General features: G+C 41.3%; 1 protein-coding gene across 2 annotated transcripts in view; it reads left to right on the top strand.

Annotated features, from left to right (window-relative positions):
* The window catches only part of NEBL (nebulette), a 330843-nt gene that overhangs the window by 116566 nt on the left and 196045 nt on the right, over positions 1-18232 (top strand). For both annotated transcript variants that reach the window (XM_036880945.2, XM_036880946.2), the window contains exon 3: positions 8044-8128. In XM_036880945.2, the coding sequence (XP_036736840.1) occupies positions 8044-8128 (85 nt within the window). The remainder of the gene's footprint in view (positions 1-8043; positions 8129-18232) is intronic.

Raw genomic sequence — 18232 nt, 5'->3', positions numbered from 1 at the left:
ATATGTCTTTTTCCTTTATGGCTCTTAAACTAACAAAATCTTTCCAATACAGTGAATGTGAGTTTTAAGATATTCTTTCTGAGAATGAAATAAGAAATGAGGACTGGGAACATGAGTGCATGTTGGAGAATCTAGTGAAGAAAACCCAGTGCTTGGCTTTTGGGCATTCAGACCTGCTGGAACTTGGGCTCCGGGTGGGAGTGAAAGTTGTAGGAAAAACTCCCTGACGTGTCTGGCAAAGTGTGCTCAGGCAGCAGAAGCATTTGCAGAGGACACTGTGAGGCTGTTCCCCATTCCTGCCATGCAGCCTGAGCTGGCCTTAGTTCAGATTTTCTAGGCACTGGAGGAGGTCTTCCTTAAACAAATCTGTTAACATTTTAGTTTTTTGGGGAACACAGCGCAACTTAGCTGTAAATGTACCAGCTCATCCGTCTGCCTGAGGCTGCTCTGTCTTCCCCATTCTCAGGGGCCCCCAGCTCTTCATGAGAGAGTGTGGTTTGGTTCAGCCATCACAGGTAGGCCTGGTGCCCATGCCCTCTGATTGCTCCTTTACCATCAGAAACTGTTCTGTGTGGAGCATGAGGCTCTGTGGGCCCTTCCTGCTCAACGCTTTTCTTCCTGAATGTGGGTAGCTGATAGGGCGTGTGTGATAGTTGATGAATTACTGTCTTTCTTTCTCTTTATGCTGTCACTCCACCCCCACTTTTATGCTGTTACCTTTTCTAGCCACATCTGGATTGCATACAGACATCTCAGGGAAGCTCCATCAGGCCGAGTAGGAATCCGTGTATCAAGAGTCAGTGTCACAGCAGAGAGAGCCTTTCTTTCCTTTTACTCTTTGGTTCATCCAACAGGGCACACTCTGGGAACCTGCTTTTTCCTGTTTCCCATTCCTCTGACACCAGATGAGATGGTGTCATCTTTTCCTACAAACAAACAAACAAACAAACAAACAAATAAATAAAACAATAACAATATCATACACAGCAGTAATAGTAGTATAACTCCATTTGGGTTCCCGTTGCAAGCCCCAGGCTGTTACCTGTGCTTCTGACCTAGTGGCTACAGATTGGAGGTTCCCACAACCTCCCCCTTAAGTTTGATTAATTTGCTAGAGCAGCTCACTGAACTCAGGAAAACACTTGCATTTACCAGTTTAATAAAGGATACAAGCTAACAACCAGATGAAGAGAGACACAGGGCAAGGTCCCCAATAAAGGAGCTTCTCTCCTCGTGGACCCTGGGGCCTGGCTCGGTGACACATGGAGGTGTTCTGGTACCCTAAGCATAGAAGCTCTCCCCTACTGAGAAGCAGGATCCTGCAGAGCATAAGCTCTTCTCAGAGGTCTGTGAGGGCTTCATTGCATAGTCATGATTGACTAAATTGTTTTCAGGAACTGTGGATGAAGACCGAATGTACCTGAGAAATACATATTTTGGTCATTCATATGCCTCGTTATATAACTCCCATCCCAGGAGACATTTTAGTAGTATTATCACAAATTCCATATTTCACATATATCATATATTTACTGATTTGTGTCTGCATGCTTGACCTAACAATAATTGGGAGAGGGTTGTTGAAATCTCTCACCATGTTGGTGGATATGCCAGTTGCTCCATATCAATTTTGCATAACTGTGTACACACAGGTGCTTGTTCTTCCCCTCCCTGCCCACCTCTTTCTCTCTAAATATACATATGGACACATATATTTATAATTTTTTGAGATGAATATTAGGTACATTTACATTTGAGATGATACTTTCTTTTTGGGCCCATCGAACCTTTATCACACTGTGTAATATCTCTATGCTTAATGGCACTTTCATTTTTAAGTGTCTTTTGTTTCATATTAATATAAATATTTTATTGTAGTGGAGTTACAAATATGACTATATTGGTCCCTTAGCAGGCAAATTTAACCCATTTACATTTTGTGATTATTGAATTTTCTCCCCACTGTTAAATTTCTGTTTGGTTATTTTAGGCTTCTCTTTCTATTCCTTTCCTTTCTCGTTTTGAGTTAAGAGTTTTGGAAAGTACCAAAAATTTGATTTTTTCCTTCTGTAGGATTTAAATTTACATGCTGTATTTCCATTTTTTGTTGTTGCCCTTAAAGTTTTTTCACAGTTATTTAAGCACCATCTAAAAGTCGATAATATCTTAACTTTTCTTATGAAGAATAGAGAGACCCTAGGTTTTTTAAAATTCTGATACTACTTTGTCATATTCTTGTCCAATATTGTAACCTTGTCTTTAAAAAAGACTCCAGATGATAGACATTGTTATCATTCCACACAGTGTGTGTATGTCTATTTGAGTGTGTGTACATGTGTGCACATGAGTAATTACCATTTCATCTGCTTACCATTCCTTTTTGCATTTTAGCTTGTCCTGGAATTGTTTTCTTTCTTGCTGAAGTGCATCCTTTATAAGTAGCTTCACAAAAGATTTGGTGGTTGTATTCTCTCTCAGGGTCTATTTCTTTAAAAATATTTTATTTTCATTCTTTATTAAAGACAATTTGGAATGATATGAAACAATCATTATTGCGACAAAATGGAGTTGTTCAGATGTGGGAGAAATACTCAAAATTATGTTTAAACCTTCTATCATCTCCCCACCATCCTATACAGTTATGATCTTGGCCCTTGGATAAAATTGGTTCCTTGGTTAAAATCAGAGCATGGAAAGATGATCTGAAGCAAAGCCACTGGGTCCTCAACCTCACTCAGAATGGCAGAGCTAAAAAGCCAGTTTAACAATGTGAGGTCAGGACTTTTGCCTTTTAAATGTTCTTAAGAGATGATGAAGTTGCATTTTCTTAAAGCAGGTAGTAAATGTATATATATATATTTTTATTAAGTTTTCATTGATACACACTTTTATGAAGGTTTCACATGAAAAACATTGTGGTTACTACATTTACCCATATTATCAGTCTCCCCCGTACCCCAATGCAGTCACTGTCCATCAGTGTAGTAAGATGCCACAGAGTCACTACTTGTCTTCTCTGTGCTACACTGTCTTCCCCGTGAGCCCCCCCACACCATGTGACCAATCATAACACCCCTTAATCCCTTTCTCCCTCCCTCCTTACCCACCCTCCCACACCCCTCCCCTTTGGTAACTGCTAGTCCCTTCTTGGAGTCTGTGAGTCAAAGCAGGTAGTATATTAAAAATGTTAATACACTTCTTTCATGAATGATACATTGTTAGTGCACAGGAGCCTGTGTTGGTGGTCCCCAGGACCACCCCCAGGTTTGATGATTCTCTTGAAGGTCTCCCAGCACTCAACACAGATTTGTACTCACAGCTATGATTTATTATAGCAAAAGGATAAAAAGCAAAATCAGCAAAGGGAAAGGGTGCATGGTGCAGGCTCTACAGGGCGCCAAGAACAAACTTACACAATCTTCTACTGGAAGGGTTAAGTAGGATGAATCCCCCAGCAACGAATTGTGACAACATGTGTCTGTCAACTGTTACTAACCAATAAAGCTCATTAGAGACTCAGGGTTTTTACTGGGGGTTGTCTACAGAGGCACATGGTACCTGGCAGGTACCCAAATTCCAGCCTCCCAGAAGGAGAGCAAACGCTCAGCATAAACCATATTGTTTGTACAGACAGCTTAGGCACAGTCTGCCCAGTTAATTGTGGTGTTCTTAGGCAAAGTTCAAGTTCTTAGACACTAGCCTTGTAAGCTTTCAAATGCAGCATTCAGGCCTGCTACATTGACTCTTTTCTGGACAGGGCCCGTAAGGAAATAATGTTATAATAGATTCTTCTGACATCTGAGTCCTGCTCTCCCATTTTCTAGTTTGGGTCGAACTGTAACAGTGGCCAGGTAAACAAAACGTGGGATAGGGAAGAATTAAGAGCTCATGAGTGAGAAGACTCAGACCAGAGTAATTGACCTGCAGTGGGGCGAAGGATTAGGGGGAGACAGTGGACTATTGAGGTTTGCCTGGTAGATGACAATGGAAACAAAGATTAGAGATGGTTAGAAAGAGCTAGCAGTTTCAAAATTAGCAGGCTCCTGTGATGCCAGAGATTTATATCTATTATTCAGTGTTTTTTAACCTCGGCAGTACTGACATTTTGGACAAGATGACCTTTGTTGGGCTGGGTGTGGGGGGCTGTTCTGGGCATCCTAGTGTGTTGAGCAGTATTGCTGGCCTCTGCCCACTAAAGGCCAGTAGCACCCACCTCCCCACCACCTGCCCCTGTTCGGCAACCAACTATGTTTCCAGACATTGCCTTTTGCCAAATATGCCCTGGGAACAGTGGTTGAGAACCATGGTATTAACACAGGATTTATAGCAGATAAATTCATAAAGAGCTTTATATGTCTAAGTGCTTTACTAATATCTGATATTTACAGGATTTTTCCATTTATAAAGGTCTTTCATGTGGTTTTAGCCACAGCCTCATGAGAGAGCCAGGAGTATTTCAACCTCATTATGTAGATGAAAGCAGTGAAGCACAAAGGTTGTCACTTTACAGTAGAGTGAAGAGAAAGTAGCAGTTGTGGTACTCATAGGACTAGGAATGATAATATTGTTGTTATTAATAGTATATATTTTATAGAGTGCTTACTCTGAGCCAGACATTAGTTGAAATGCTCTACAGGTGTTCATTTTACAACAAGCTTAAGAAGTGCTACCATCCTGTTGATTTTTCAAATGAGGAAATTGACACCAGAGAGGTTAAGAAACCTGGCCAAAGGCACACAGCTAGTAGGTGGAAAGGCCAGGTCCAAACTCAGGGAGTTTGGCTCCAGACCACTGGGCTCTGGATAGAAAGTGAGGTCCTGGATTCTCACATTTCCTGTTAGTGGTCTTCCCTCTAATTGTGTCTGTGGAGATCGGCATTGGCTCATATTCTTTCCTCCCTGTGACTAGCTCTAGTCTGCCGGTTTGCATATGACTTTTTCTGTATTCTTATCAACTGAATCTCATAGTGCTAAAAAACTGGAAGTCTTCTTTCTGAGCCTTACCGTTGTTGTTTCAGATGTAGTCTTCTGTTGTTATTGTGATTCTTTCTCTTTTTCTTTGGAATATAGCATATCCTTGAAATCTGGATTTGTTTCAACTGTCATCCTACTCTTGATACATACACCTAATCCAATCCCTATGTGTTCCAGCTGAGAGACTTGTATTTATGATGCTTGAACATCCCATGATATTCTTCAGATCTTCCCACCGGCTCCCAATGTGTTGCATGTCATATTTCCATAGTTGTGTTTTATTTCCTAGGAAATGTATTAATGTACCAACTCATTCACCTTTTCTTTCATATTTTTTTAAAATGCTTTTTCCTAGTTCTCTTGGAACATCCATATCCTCGTGCCACCAGGCCTTCTGTCCTCCATTCTGGCCCCAGATATGGACAAATAAAAAATATCATTCCTCCTCTAGGCCTGGTGAAGCAATCTACTTTCCTTAAGCTATTCAAGACATTTATTTTAGAAAGACCTTCTCAAACCACTTAAATGCAGTATTTAGGTAGAGCTAGAAAGAACTGTACAGCCCCATCAGTTCATTTTAAAGTGCTTTGCTTCTCTGTTCTTACCCTGGCCTCTCAGTTTGTTTCTGTGTCTGAGTATCCTCTTTTTTCTCTGGTAGGTGGGTGGTGGGCTGGTGAGAGTTGTGGCTGTGCCTGCAGAGTGGGACATTGTTGGATTAGCTTGGCTGTCACTACATGGACACGATGGTGAGAGATCTAGGATTTTCCGGTGCATCAAGTTTGGCAGAATGATCCTGCTTCTTCAGATATTGTAAATGATCATTTTTATCGTAACGCATGTGTGCTGCCCTGGCCATAATGAACACACTTCTTCTGAGTCTTACGGTTCCAGCTCATGACCTGGCCCCACTCTTGGCTGTCAGGCAGTTTTTTTCAAGGATTTCTCTTGAATTTTGCTAGCTCTGAAGAGAATTTGGATCTCCAAAGCCCCAGGTTTTAAACCTGTTGTAGTACTCATGATCCCTACTCGGTTCCCATGGGATTCCTTCTTTCCCTCAGCATTTATTACTTGATTAGTAATACTAAATTGAAGTTTTTCTCCTAGATCTAGATTTTGGATAATTTTCTTCCTGTTATGTGTCTTTAGACAAAGTTATGTTATATATTTAGATAAATCCACTATTACAAAATCTTGAACTTGTTGGAAAGGATTTTGGAAAAAGTGCAAAATGAATCATTGCTGTCTGTTATGGTATCATCAAGTTGCACAGCATGTTAGTAAGTCCGCTGATTTGGTCATGAGGTTAGCAGAGTACATCTTCTAAAAAAATTAAAAACAGAAACTTTTCAGTTTGTTCTTTTTGATGTAACCCTTGTACCACATAGAACTTGTATGGGATGCCAATATCAGACATATAAAAGAGGTGTTTTATGTATATGCATGTACTTTAAAAGTTCAAATCTATCATCTTTTCTTGTTGTAAAGTCAGATGGTGAGAATAATGGGATTATTTTCAGGAAATGATGCTTCAAATCAAGAAGTATCAGTGTCAAGTGAAGTTTTGTGAGCATCCAAATAGAAATTATTTTTGCCCGCTGTGGGGGACATTCATGTGCAGAGAGAGAAGCAGCTGCAAACTGTACGCTCTCCACCAAAGTTCACTTTTCCATCTCAGGATGTTGTCTAACTAGAAAGTTATGTTAACTTTGAAATTATGTCTACTTAAAAATTCTGTCTAATTTTTAATTGAGTGTAAATGGTAGAAGAAGGCTGTGCCCCAGCAGAAGGCTGACCATGGGGGCCTTAGGAGACAGGAGGCTGGGCTTTGTTCTCAGATGAATGGGAAGCTGTTGAGCGGTGTTACTCAGAGGAGTTATGTGATCAGATTGGCATTTTAGAGCATTGTTCTGGCAATTCAGATTGGAAGAGCAAGACTGGCTAGTGTTGTGGTTACCTGAAAGATAAATGAGGCCTATAATGAAAAATGTAGTGGAGATGGAGAGATGTAAATATAACTGAGGCATATTTAGGAGAAAGAATCAATAGACATGGTGATTGATCACTTGGGTGTGTGAGGAGTCCAGATTACTCCCCAGTTTCTGGCTTGGGAAACTGGGCACTAATAAATGAAAGAGAGAATACAGGAGGAGGAACTTGCTTTGGGGATGGTGTGGAATGCTGGACAGTTGCGTTTCAGGCGGGTTGAGTTTATGGTGGGTGTGGGATATACACAAGTGGAAATGCCAATGGATCTGAAATCCAGGAGAGAACTCTGGGCTAGAGAGATTTGAAAGTAATCAACATATATGTATAGAAGGTACCCAGAACTGTGAGGATTAGTGAGATCACCCAGGTGATCTTCCAGATACGGGCTGAGAAGAAAGCCAATGTTGGAATTCTGAAGGGGGATGGGCAGATGGAAGGGGGCCCATCGGAGATGGAAGTGGGGTAAAGGATTCTTTGGAGCACCAAGAGGGAGAGAAGCCAGGTGGGGGTATGTGGCAATGCAGAATCCAAGAAAGAGGACATTTCAAGATGGAGAGATGATAAACAAGAGGAAGACAGAAAGCTGTCTTTTGGATGTGTCCACAGGAAGTCATTATAACTTTGACCAGAGAAATTTATGGAAACAGGAGGGAAGCCAGAATGCATAGTGTTGAGGAAAGAGTTGGTGAGGAAATGAGCAGGGACAGTGAGTTAAGCCCTCTTTGTAAGGAAGTGTGGCTGTGGGAGAGAACAGATTCCAGCCCCACATGCTTGAAGAGTGGGTGGGGGGAAGGAGGGATAGAATAGTTGGGAGAGGCTTGAGTGTGCTTGGATGCTGACGGCATGCAGCTAATGGAGGAGGGAGGCTGAGGTTGGAATTTCAGAAGATAGTGGGGCCCCCTAGATGATGGAATGTCATGAGGAGGAGGGGGTGGAGTCCAGAGTAACAGCAGACAGATGGCCTTAACCAAGAGGGAGACCCCTGTTGCATTGTGATAGAAGAGAAAGATAAAACGATTGGCGTTAAAGCATTGCTTTGTAGCACAGTATTTTGACTATGTTCTTTCAAAAAATTTCTCCACAGACACTACCCAAAGCAGTCCTTCACTACTGTGGCAGATACACCTGAAAATCTTCGCTTGAAGCAGCAAAGTGAATTGCAGAGTCAGGTAATTTCTGCAAGGCCTATTTTTGTTATCTTGGTACTAAATATTACGTGTAAGGCCGCCCTTCTGAGGTGTTGTTATTGTACTACTATTTGTGCCGGGTTGCTGGCCAGTGTGGAGACTAAAGGCAGGCCTAGGTGGGCATCCGGGCGATGTGCTGAACATCTGTTCTCTTCCTTGTCTTGGATGGTCCTGGCATTCTCGGTTCTTTATTTACATGGGACTGGGGCAAGTAAATGAGTTCTGGTCCGAGTAAGTGTTTCCCAACAATATTGATTTATTTGGTCCTAAATATTTAAAAACATTTTATAAATAGCTTTTCCACACTTCATATGTAGGGGAAGAAAGAGGTGTTAACTTGACCCGATGGCAGTGCATGTGGGGCTAACACCCCGTCTGTGTATCTCACACCAGCCACTAGCTTTGTTTTCATCCTGTCACTTAATTCATATTTCTTTCATATGTCACACTGACAGCATGAACAAAGATTAGAACACCACAGTTGGCTCCCAGTCAACCATTTTGGATGGAAACTTGCCTTCAATATGGTGAGGCACACTGGTTAAGGCTAGGGATTTGAATGGCACTGTTTTTCTGCAGGGACGCCCAGGGCGCTCTCTTTCATAGAGGATGTGTTTCCTGCCATGGTGTAGGAAGATGCTGGACAACCACATTGCAGCCCCTGGGTTGCTGGTGTAATAAAACAACACTGAAGAGTGGGAGGGGAGGCTGGGTCATGGTCTCTTCTCTGCTGTTCACTGGGTGGGACCTCGAGCTAGCCACTCTGATTCTTTGTGCTTATGTGAAGCGAGACCATCTGTCCCATCTTGTCTTACCTGTCTTGAGGGTGGCTGCAAGTATCAGATAGGTAGTTAGGTGTGAAAGCATTTTGAAAAGCTAAAAAAAGATTATGTGACTGTGGAAGTTATTATTATTATGGTCCCTGGAAATCCATGATATGAAAAAAGGAGAAAAGCAGAATTTGTGAAGGAATGCAGCTTCCAGCTAATTCTCTTTGAAAATGTCAGTCGTGGCTGTTCTTAATGAAAGTAGTCAGCTCTCAGTTGAACTGGGTCTAATTATTTCTCTGCAGGTTTATCTGATCACAGGGGATGTTGTGGTCCCTCTCTTTCTGGCAGACATGGGACTATCTCTCAGCCCATTTAATTAGAGGAAATACAACTCAAGGTAGAGTCTGCTGTAGGTTAAAAATGCCATAAAGACTCAGTTGGCAGTTAGTTTTTGGTTTACGTAAAATGTTAATTTTTTGTGTGCTAAGCCATTAGTTCAAAAAATTGAGTCCTGGCCAAAGAGAGGCAGTTGTGGAGCCGGCGAGAACACCCCTCGCTCGTTCACACCATGGAGGGTGCCAGGACTTGGCTCCAGTTTGTGCAGATCCAATATGCCTTTCTTCTCAGTGACTGGGGATTAATTAGATAATTCTGGAGGAGTACTTGGAGCACACTGGAAAACAGAATGAGACCAAGCAATCAAATGTTTGTTTCTGCCTATTACATGTCCTTGTTCTATGCAAAAGAGTTCATGATTACTTAATCCTCTGTTGCACAGCTCCTAGGGTGCCTGAGGAAACAGGACTAATGCACCCCCAGAATGACTCTGATTTTTTGATAAGGACTCAGAAAGGGAGAGATGAGTGTAGGTTGATGCTGGAGGTGGGATTTGGGTGCAGCCGTGGAGGCTGAGAAGCAATCTGAGGAAAACATGGGTCTCCTTCCTTTGGAAGGCGTACTGCTCTCTTTGGGTTCAGTCGATGGTTATAGGTGCCTTCAGCTTGGTCCAGGAACAAGCATTTATAGTTTACCTACCACATCCTGACTCTGGAAATGCAAAGAAAGAAAGGAGTTCCCTGCTTACAAAAGGCTGATTTTATTCTCCCTCATGTAGCAACCTGCAATCTCAGAAGGCAGCGTACACAGTGATAGAAGAGCTTATGGAGGAATCGCACAGCTCTGCACGGTCCCCAAGCAGGGGTTAGGTGAAGGCATCAGATTTTCTTTAAGGTTTTGCTCAAATGTCCTCTCTGGAAAGAAAATGTAGGACTTCATCAGACAGACAGGGTGGGGAAATTCAATTCAATTCAAGAAATATATTAACTGGGTCCTACGCACAACGCATTGTGCTTGGCATTGGATATATAAAGATATTGTCATCATTGTCAATCTTGTTATTTTTTGGACATATGATTTTACATGTGTTATTTCACTTTATCTCAAATAGTCTTATGAGACAGGGTTCATAATATTTATTATTATCCCTGTGTAGATGAAGCACTCAATCTTTAGAGACTTCAGATACCATGTGCTTGCAAACTTAGTAAAGAGCTGAAATTGGGACAGAACCTAGATCTGTGAGCCCCCAGTGTCCACACTGTTACCTGGTATGTATTCATTGTGTGGGACCTCAAGTCAGCCACTCTGATTCTTTGTGCTTATGTTAAGCAAGACAGTCTATCCCATCTTGTCTACCTGTCTTGAGGGTGGCTGCAAGTATCAAATAGGTACTCATTTATTCAGCACCTACAAGGGAGACCTATAGGCAAATAATTGCAATATGAGGTGATGGGGCAGTAAATGCAAAGGTAGAATTTTGCATGAAGTGCAAAAGCCACACATAGGAAGATCCTTTTCCTCCTCCTCACTATTATTATTATTATTTTTCTGGGTAAGAGATAAAAATCCTTCTACAAAAGCATTTCTGTTTTTGCAAAAGCATGCAAAGATATCTGTCCTAATGATAATACTCATTAATGACAATTGATTTAATCTTAGCATATTAAATGATTTGATTCTATGGCAGAGCATTTCCTTAGCATTTTAATATCAAGAATTCTGAACAATTCAATGGTTTTGGTGGAAAATTGACTATTAATATTTTATTTACTTGTTTTGATAATTTATGATGCTAAATGAGTCCAATCTATTCATGACTGAAAGTTTTGAAATTCTGAAATCCTCTTTTAGAATTGTTTGGTGGATAAAGCTTGTCCTTTTCTTCCAGTTCATTAGCTTACCAAATGAGCCAAAATGAAGGAAAAACAAAAATTAATCTTCAGTTCAACCTAGAAGTTATTTATAGATATGCATTGTTATCTATTCTTTTCCCCCTTTCTTTTTTCTTTTTGAAAGGGTTATAAACACTACCAGCATTTTCTTTTTTTTTTGCCTTCATGTTAAATCCTCTCAAGTTTTTTTGGGATCTATATTAGGTGCCAGATTGTCATCATAAATGATATAAAATACTAGAGAATAAACAAGCAAACCATGAGCTGGTTTTCCAGAGCTGGTGGTAGGCAGTGGCTTACAGGCATTCTCCAGCTTGCACTGGCACGTGGCCACCTGGCCAACCCCTGAGCGGCAGATGCGGGGCGCCCTGGAACTTGGCAGGAGCGGGAGAGAAAGGCGTGGGAGAGGGAGGAAGCACTGCCCTGGTCACTAGTCTCCTTCTCAGCACCTATTACAAGATGAACAGCTTCAAAGAAAGGGCAGAAATGGTGGTTCGGCACCCCCGCTGGCCCACAATAGCTCACTCAACATGGAGCAGAAGTAAAACTTCCCTTCTAGTGGGACTGGTCACATCATACTTCACCTGTGGGGCATCAAGCTCTCGTTGCTTGCCTTGGGACCCCTATGAAATCATTTCTGTAGGAAAGAGAGCCCTGAGTTACAAAGCCCTGCCTTTATAAATGGCACTTTTGGAACACAAACTCTTTTTAAGTTGGGGACCCCTTAAACTAAAAATGTGAGATGAAAAGCCTCTTATGAGAGAAATTTTTGTATCATTTTATTATCACGTTGTAGCAAGTGTTTGCTTCCTCAAGCTGGGTAGCATACTCTTACTGGAAGGAAAGGTGCAGATGTTTTGAGTGCTCTGGACTGGGGGGTCTGCAGACTTCTTGCAGCTGTGGAAATGGTTCTTCAAATGGGATGTTGAGTGGTAGTCCCCAAAGAAAAGAGAGCAAAGCAAAGCTGTTGTTGTGGCAGATGCAGGGGATGGTGAAACCACTGTGCTCTCACTTTCCCCCCATCTTCCCACCCCCAGGGTCTCCGCGGCTCCCTCAGGACGCCCTGGGCTTCTACAGGGCAGAATACTGAAAAGTACTGCTGGAGAAGGTGAAATGTTAGCTACTTCCCCACATAGTTGTTTATGTGATTGGCTTAACTGTTTGCAATCATGCTGAAAATAATAGAGATCTTAGGCTCACTGTGTTCTTAAATGGAGTGTGTGTAGTTTATGAGCACTGATCAGCTGAAAGATTGAAGATGATTATGGATAGAATACAAATCATTCTGGAACCCTCAAGTCTTTGTTTGGTAATCTCTGTTGATTCTTTTTTAATCTTCCATGTTTCTATGGAGACATAAAAATATGGCTCACAGGAAATGTGGTATACACTAGTGCTAAAGTGTGAGAAGGTGACGTGAATTTGTATAGGGAACAAGATAGTTAAACATCTTTGTGCAGAAAAGGAAAACATGAGTTTAGTATAAGCCTGCAGAAGCTCAAGGAGTTTGTGTGTGTGGTGAACTTCCTCTTCTTCCAGGTTGCCCTTGGGCCCTTTCTAGGGCCACCTCATTCTAGGCTCCTTTCTGGAGGGTTTTCCCCATCACTATCCAATAAGGTGTTAAATAATTACCTAAAGCAAGTCCCCTTTCAGGTGGCAGTTGCATTTTCATAGTGTGTCACTGAAGATAACTTCCTTCAAAGCAACCATTCCCTGACTAGGGAACTTTAGTTACTGTGAAAGGCGATTGGAGAGAGTTTGGATAGCATCCTCTGTATGTTCCCAATCCCACCCATGGGCCCCCACCCAGTCATCAGTTTGACTAAATTTCTTTTGCCACTGAGCACCAGTCATAGGCCAAATTCTGGGCTAGATATTGAGGATACTATAGTGAGCAAAAATCAGATGAAGCCCTCACTCTCAGGGGATTTATAGTCTTGTGGGGGAGGGGATGGCAAAACAAAATTAACACAAGTTGGTAAAATTGCACCTGCAACAAGAACTGCAGAGAGAGCATTGTGTGTGTTTTAATTGTTGAAAATATTTTCAGGAAGTTGGAAGCCTGAGCATTTTTCCACAGGCAGATGTATACTGGGGTCTCAGAGCGTCTGCAGCAGCCTGCCAGCTATGGCTCCCATTTCTAAATGCATAGCTATTATTTTTTTCCCATTTCCTGATCTTTGCTCTTTGCTGGGTCCTCTTCTCATCCCTTATCTCATCTGACAACCTCGGACTTGTAAACGCTAATGCTGTCTCTCTAGCTAGTTTTTGTGGGTAGTTCTTCTGTTCCACTGATCTTGGACAAGAAGCCTTATCCTACTTGCCTTTTAATTCTCCATTTTCTTTGAACCTAATTTTGGCAGCTTATGGTTCCTATCTTTTGATTTTTCACCATTGGATGCTGTTTTCTGATCCTATGGTGATACTTCATATTTCCCCACAATAAGCAGTTTCTCATGTATCTCAAGGTAAAAGTTCACAGAGAGAAGCTTCAGCATGTTTCTTTTCAAGGTCTTGGGAAGTGAAAAGGCTGAGATATTATGTTTCACTTATAGGATGGGGTCAATGTGAATAAGGACTTCAAAGGAGAAATATTAATTCACTTGATGTGGCACGTTTCTTTCAGGGAATATAGCATGCTGTGCAGATGTTAATGCTAACCCCCACCGTTTCCCATGAGTCAGATTGTTTTTCGATTTTACCTCTCAATAAAATGATGTAAGAGACAAAAATGTCAGTAGTGACAGACAGCAAAATAACCAAGGTGTTTTGTTTTGCTGTGTCATGCAGGGCTTTAGAGCCTTTCAGCAGAGCACAGTGGCCCAGTCTCCTCCTCCTCAGCCCCCTGAAACAACCCGTGTTCTTCCCATGTGTTCATGGGGGCCCAGCATCAGGTCTTTCGCTGCCTGCCCGCGCATCCCATCCCCACCTTCCTGTGGCTCACGGAGGGGTGTGCATGCTGCTGGCTGTAGGCTGTTTGTTATTGTTCTCTGAGCCAGAATCTGATACTGGTCCTTTAATTAGGCATTTGAATAAATAGACTACCAATTTTGTGACTCTGGGGTCATGCATATAATAGCCCTGATGAGGAGAATGTTTTAAGAATATTAAATCAATGGGTTTTTTATCTTTCTCTTTTATAAGTCATATTCTTATGAACCCTCTTTGAGAAGGAGGGACTAGGGCCCACACGAAGGGGATTTCTTGTCCCCACTGCTGGCCATGGTAGATTGTAGGAAGAAGGAAGAACATTCAGAGACTGAAGCCTGACCTCCCCTCTCTCTCTAGCTGAGGCTCTGAGAGGGAAGGTGGGGAAGACATGCATGGGGGGTAGGTGGAAGGGAGACATGAAGCAGGCAAGACCACCCCCCGGCCCCTACCACAAGATGTACTCCCAAGCTCCCTGCCGTTCAGCAGCGAGCCTGGCACCTCCGTGGCGTAATGGGCAGGGGAGAACCTGAGTTCTGCTCCCTGCACTTAGTGTTGCATGGGGCATGGAAGGTGATGGAAATTGTGGTGTGCCTTGCTGAGGAATGCCAGGTGCGTGCTAGGGAGCAAGCGGGCACTGCCACTGTAGGGGCATCCTGACCCTGTAGTAGGGGTAGATTCCACAGACGGGAAGCAGTGGCAAGACCTCAGCGAGGAGGGTGGCAATGCCAGCAGGCCCTTTCTGAGCCAAGGGGAGAATACACCCAGAAGTCACCAGCCACAGCCCTCAGCAAGGGACACTCGCAGGGATCCCGGGGGCCAAGAGGACAAGGAGATGCCACTGAGGCCAAAGGAACTAGAGACAATGAGGAAGTGTGGTCATGAGTCCAAGATGTCCCCCTTCCTTCACTCTGAGGTCACCTTCCTGCTCACACGAACCAAGACACCATCATGGAGAGGAGCCCCCAGGGAGCAAGAGGGAATCGTAAGTTACCCAAGTTGACTTTTTAAATCATTGAATGGATTTGGTTTAATGAATGGGACTAAATTTAGTTCCTCTCACTTCTGTGTGAGGAATAGCAGAGCAGCTATAGGAAACAGAGTATTTTATTTATTTTTTGTATCTGAATACATTGTAAATGAATTGTTTTATTTAGTAAAATAGAGAACTAGACCAGCCATCAGGATGTCTCATTCAAGTCCTGCCTGTGCCCCTGAATGTGACTTTGGGTCCCATTGACCTTTTCAGGGCATGAGATAGTGGGTGCTACTAAATGATCCCTAAAGTTCCTTCCCATTGTGATGATCTTGATCGTGATAGAGAAACATTCTGCAATAACACACTTCAACTCAGCAGTAAAGAACTTGAAAGAAAGAACGATTGTTCTTTCTTTTCTGCTAAAATAACAGACCTGCCATTTCATTTGGCTATTCCTTTAAAATCTCATTCCCTAGTTTCAGGTTTTGGCTGAGGGCTGTAGATCAGAGAAGGGGACAGGCATATCAGCTTGCCACTGGGAGATGTGTCTAATTTTGCACTAAACATGTTTAAAAACAACAGAGAACAAAAGAAGACAAAAAATCTCTACATTCATACTACCTGTCTACTGATAGCACTAGTCTTGTCCATAGTCCTATTTTTCAGAGTTTCTATGTAGAAGTAACTAGAATGACTCTGCATAACAGTATACTTTTAGGAAATGCATTCAGTTATTTTAGTTCACTTTCTTTATGATTTATGATTTTTAAACTTTTTCTTGAATGACTTTGATTATGTGGTAGCTTTTGGATATTAAAAGTGGGTCTCTTCTCTCTAAAGTTCTACTATTTGCTTTTATACCACCCTGTTTTCCATTCTAGAAGTGATTCATTTTGCTGCTGCCCACACCCTTGAGTTGATTCTGTGACCCAACCAGTCTCCCGTGATAAAATGTGGCATTGCTCAGTCCAGCCATTCTCTGCTCTTTCTCACAGAAAATCGCTCACTTAAAGCAATCCAATTTCACTAAATGGCTAGATTCATGAGGGGATTGAGTCTTTCTTGGTACTCTGAATTAATTAATACTCCTAATTTTCTACTAATGTATTTTTGAGTGGAAGATGCTCTGAAATCATGGGCTCATTATGGAACCGGGTAACAAAACCAAATTTGTAGCACAAGATCGGATTCAGAGAAGGCCCCTTGGTAGCAGCCAGTGGCACACAGTAAGCCTTATTAGTGTATTGAATGTTTCAGCTCCCAGAAAGTACCTGTGTTTTCTTTTATCAGAAATTATTTGGCCTAATTAGCACTTCACCTTAACTCAGAACTTTGCTGATAGCTTCCACTGACTTCAGAAGGACATCCACTGGAATTCTGCAGGGGCCTGGTAAATGTAGAAATTCTGTGCAGAAAGATGGCTATGTTGGTTTCCTTACTTAAAAAGGCTTCCATTTGGAACAATCATTGTGTTGTGTTCTGAAACAAGATCTCTACTTGGCCTTCCAAAAATATTGGTTGCACTTTTTCAATGGAGAGTTTCCCATTACAAAGTGTTTGAGGAGAACAATTAGAACTTCCTTTCCCTCCTTCATCTCTCCCTGCATCTCTTTTGATTTTTGGTGAAATGAAGGGTCAGGATGGTGGTAAATGAAAAATTACAGTAACACAAATTAGATCCTAGCTAGTAGGGAGTTCTGGGCTCCTTTTAGCTGACACTCTGAATTCCTATTTATGCAGAATTGTTTTTATTTCAAAGGAGTCCATAATCTGCAAGTATCTTCTAAGGGAAAGCATGTTTAGCCACAGCGTTAGCTTCCTGAGACACAGTAGTCTTAGATGCCAAACAACTAAATATACCACATTTCACATTTTTAAACTGAGGAAGTGAAGAATAGTGAAACTGAGGATCCTACCTTATTTTTAATTAAACAACCTACCTTATTTTTAATTAAACAAACAATCCTCAGAGCCATTATGCAGATTTTTCTTTAACTCTAGAATGTGTATAATGCTTATAAATCATTAAAATTGAAACCAAAGTAAATCTTAGCTGCATTTCTGCTATTGGACAGAGAACATATGCTTTACAAAGTTTCTTTAGAACTGGGAGATCTCCAAGGCTCTGAGGTGTCTCATTCTGGAATATCTTATTCTCTATAGGAACACCACTTAAAGTCTTATGTATATATACTCTTATATTAGCATATGTAATACATATAAAATGCTTATATGTATGTAATATACACACATATAATACGCATATATTTGTACACATGTGTATACATATGTATGTGATATGCATACACACACATATATACACACATACATATAATAATATAATAAAGTTAACTTGGGAAGACAGTGTTCAAAAAATAATCTTGAAAACCTGAGATACTGAGAAAATCTGAATGAAGTGCTCTCTTATTATCAATGGTTAAGTATGATTTAATTCACTGCTGGGCCCTGAAACAGCTGCCCCACTGAAATCCAAGTTCCCATCATGCAAATTAGCCTTGAAGTTCCTGTGTCCTTTAGCCATTCCATATGTTTGAAGAAAGAGCTAAAGTGAAAAAGTGTAACAGAGTTTGTTTTATTTCTGAAAGTGAGGTAAATGAGATCTTCTTCAAAATATCACCTATTCCAGAGGACACAGCAGTCATTCTATAACATAATGAGCAGAGACAATTAAAGCTTTACCTGTTTTGATGGGCCTTACTCTAGCTGTAGTTTGTTAATTAAGTTAATGTTTTTTTTATAGCTCTTTTCATCATTGTCTTGTGTTTCAGATTTTAAACTGGCAGCCAGAGATATTATTAATTTAACACTTATTATTTAATAACCGTGCTAAGCAATTGTCAGGATTGCATTACACCATTTGATGATAAGGGTAATAATGTATGAAATGCAGTAGGAACAATAGAAGGTAATTCCATGAAAATCAGGATTCTTAAGAGAATGAAGAATTAGATGCTTTCTTGAGAGGTAGACAGATGCCTTTCTAATTCTTTCTTGGCATTAAATATAAATCAAGAAAAATCATGGCATTCTTGATTTTAAACCTTTACCAGTCAAGAAATCTCATTTAAGGATCCACCCATATTTCCTGCAGTTTAATTCTGTATAAAGCTGCTTCAATTATTTATTGAGTTAATTTACATTTACTGAAGACCTCCTG

The sequence above is a fragment of the Manis pentadactyla genome, chromosome 3, assembly GCF_030020395.1.
Source record: "Manis pentadactyla isolate mManPen7 chromosome 3, mManPen7.hap1, whole genome shotgun sequence".
In the NCBI taxonomy this organism is placed as follows: Eukaryota; Metazoa; Chordata; class Mammalia; order Pholidota; family Manidae; genus Manis; species Manis pentadactyla.
Note: the sequence above shows the minus strand (reverse complement) of the source record. Positions and strands in the feature narration are given on the sequence as shown.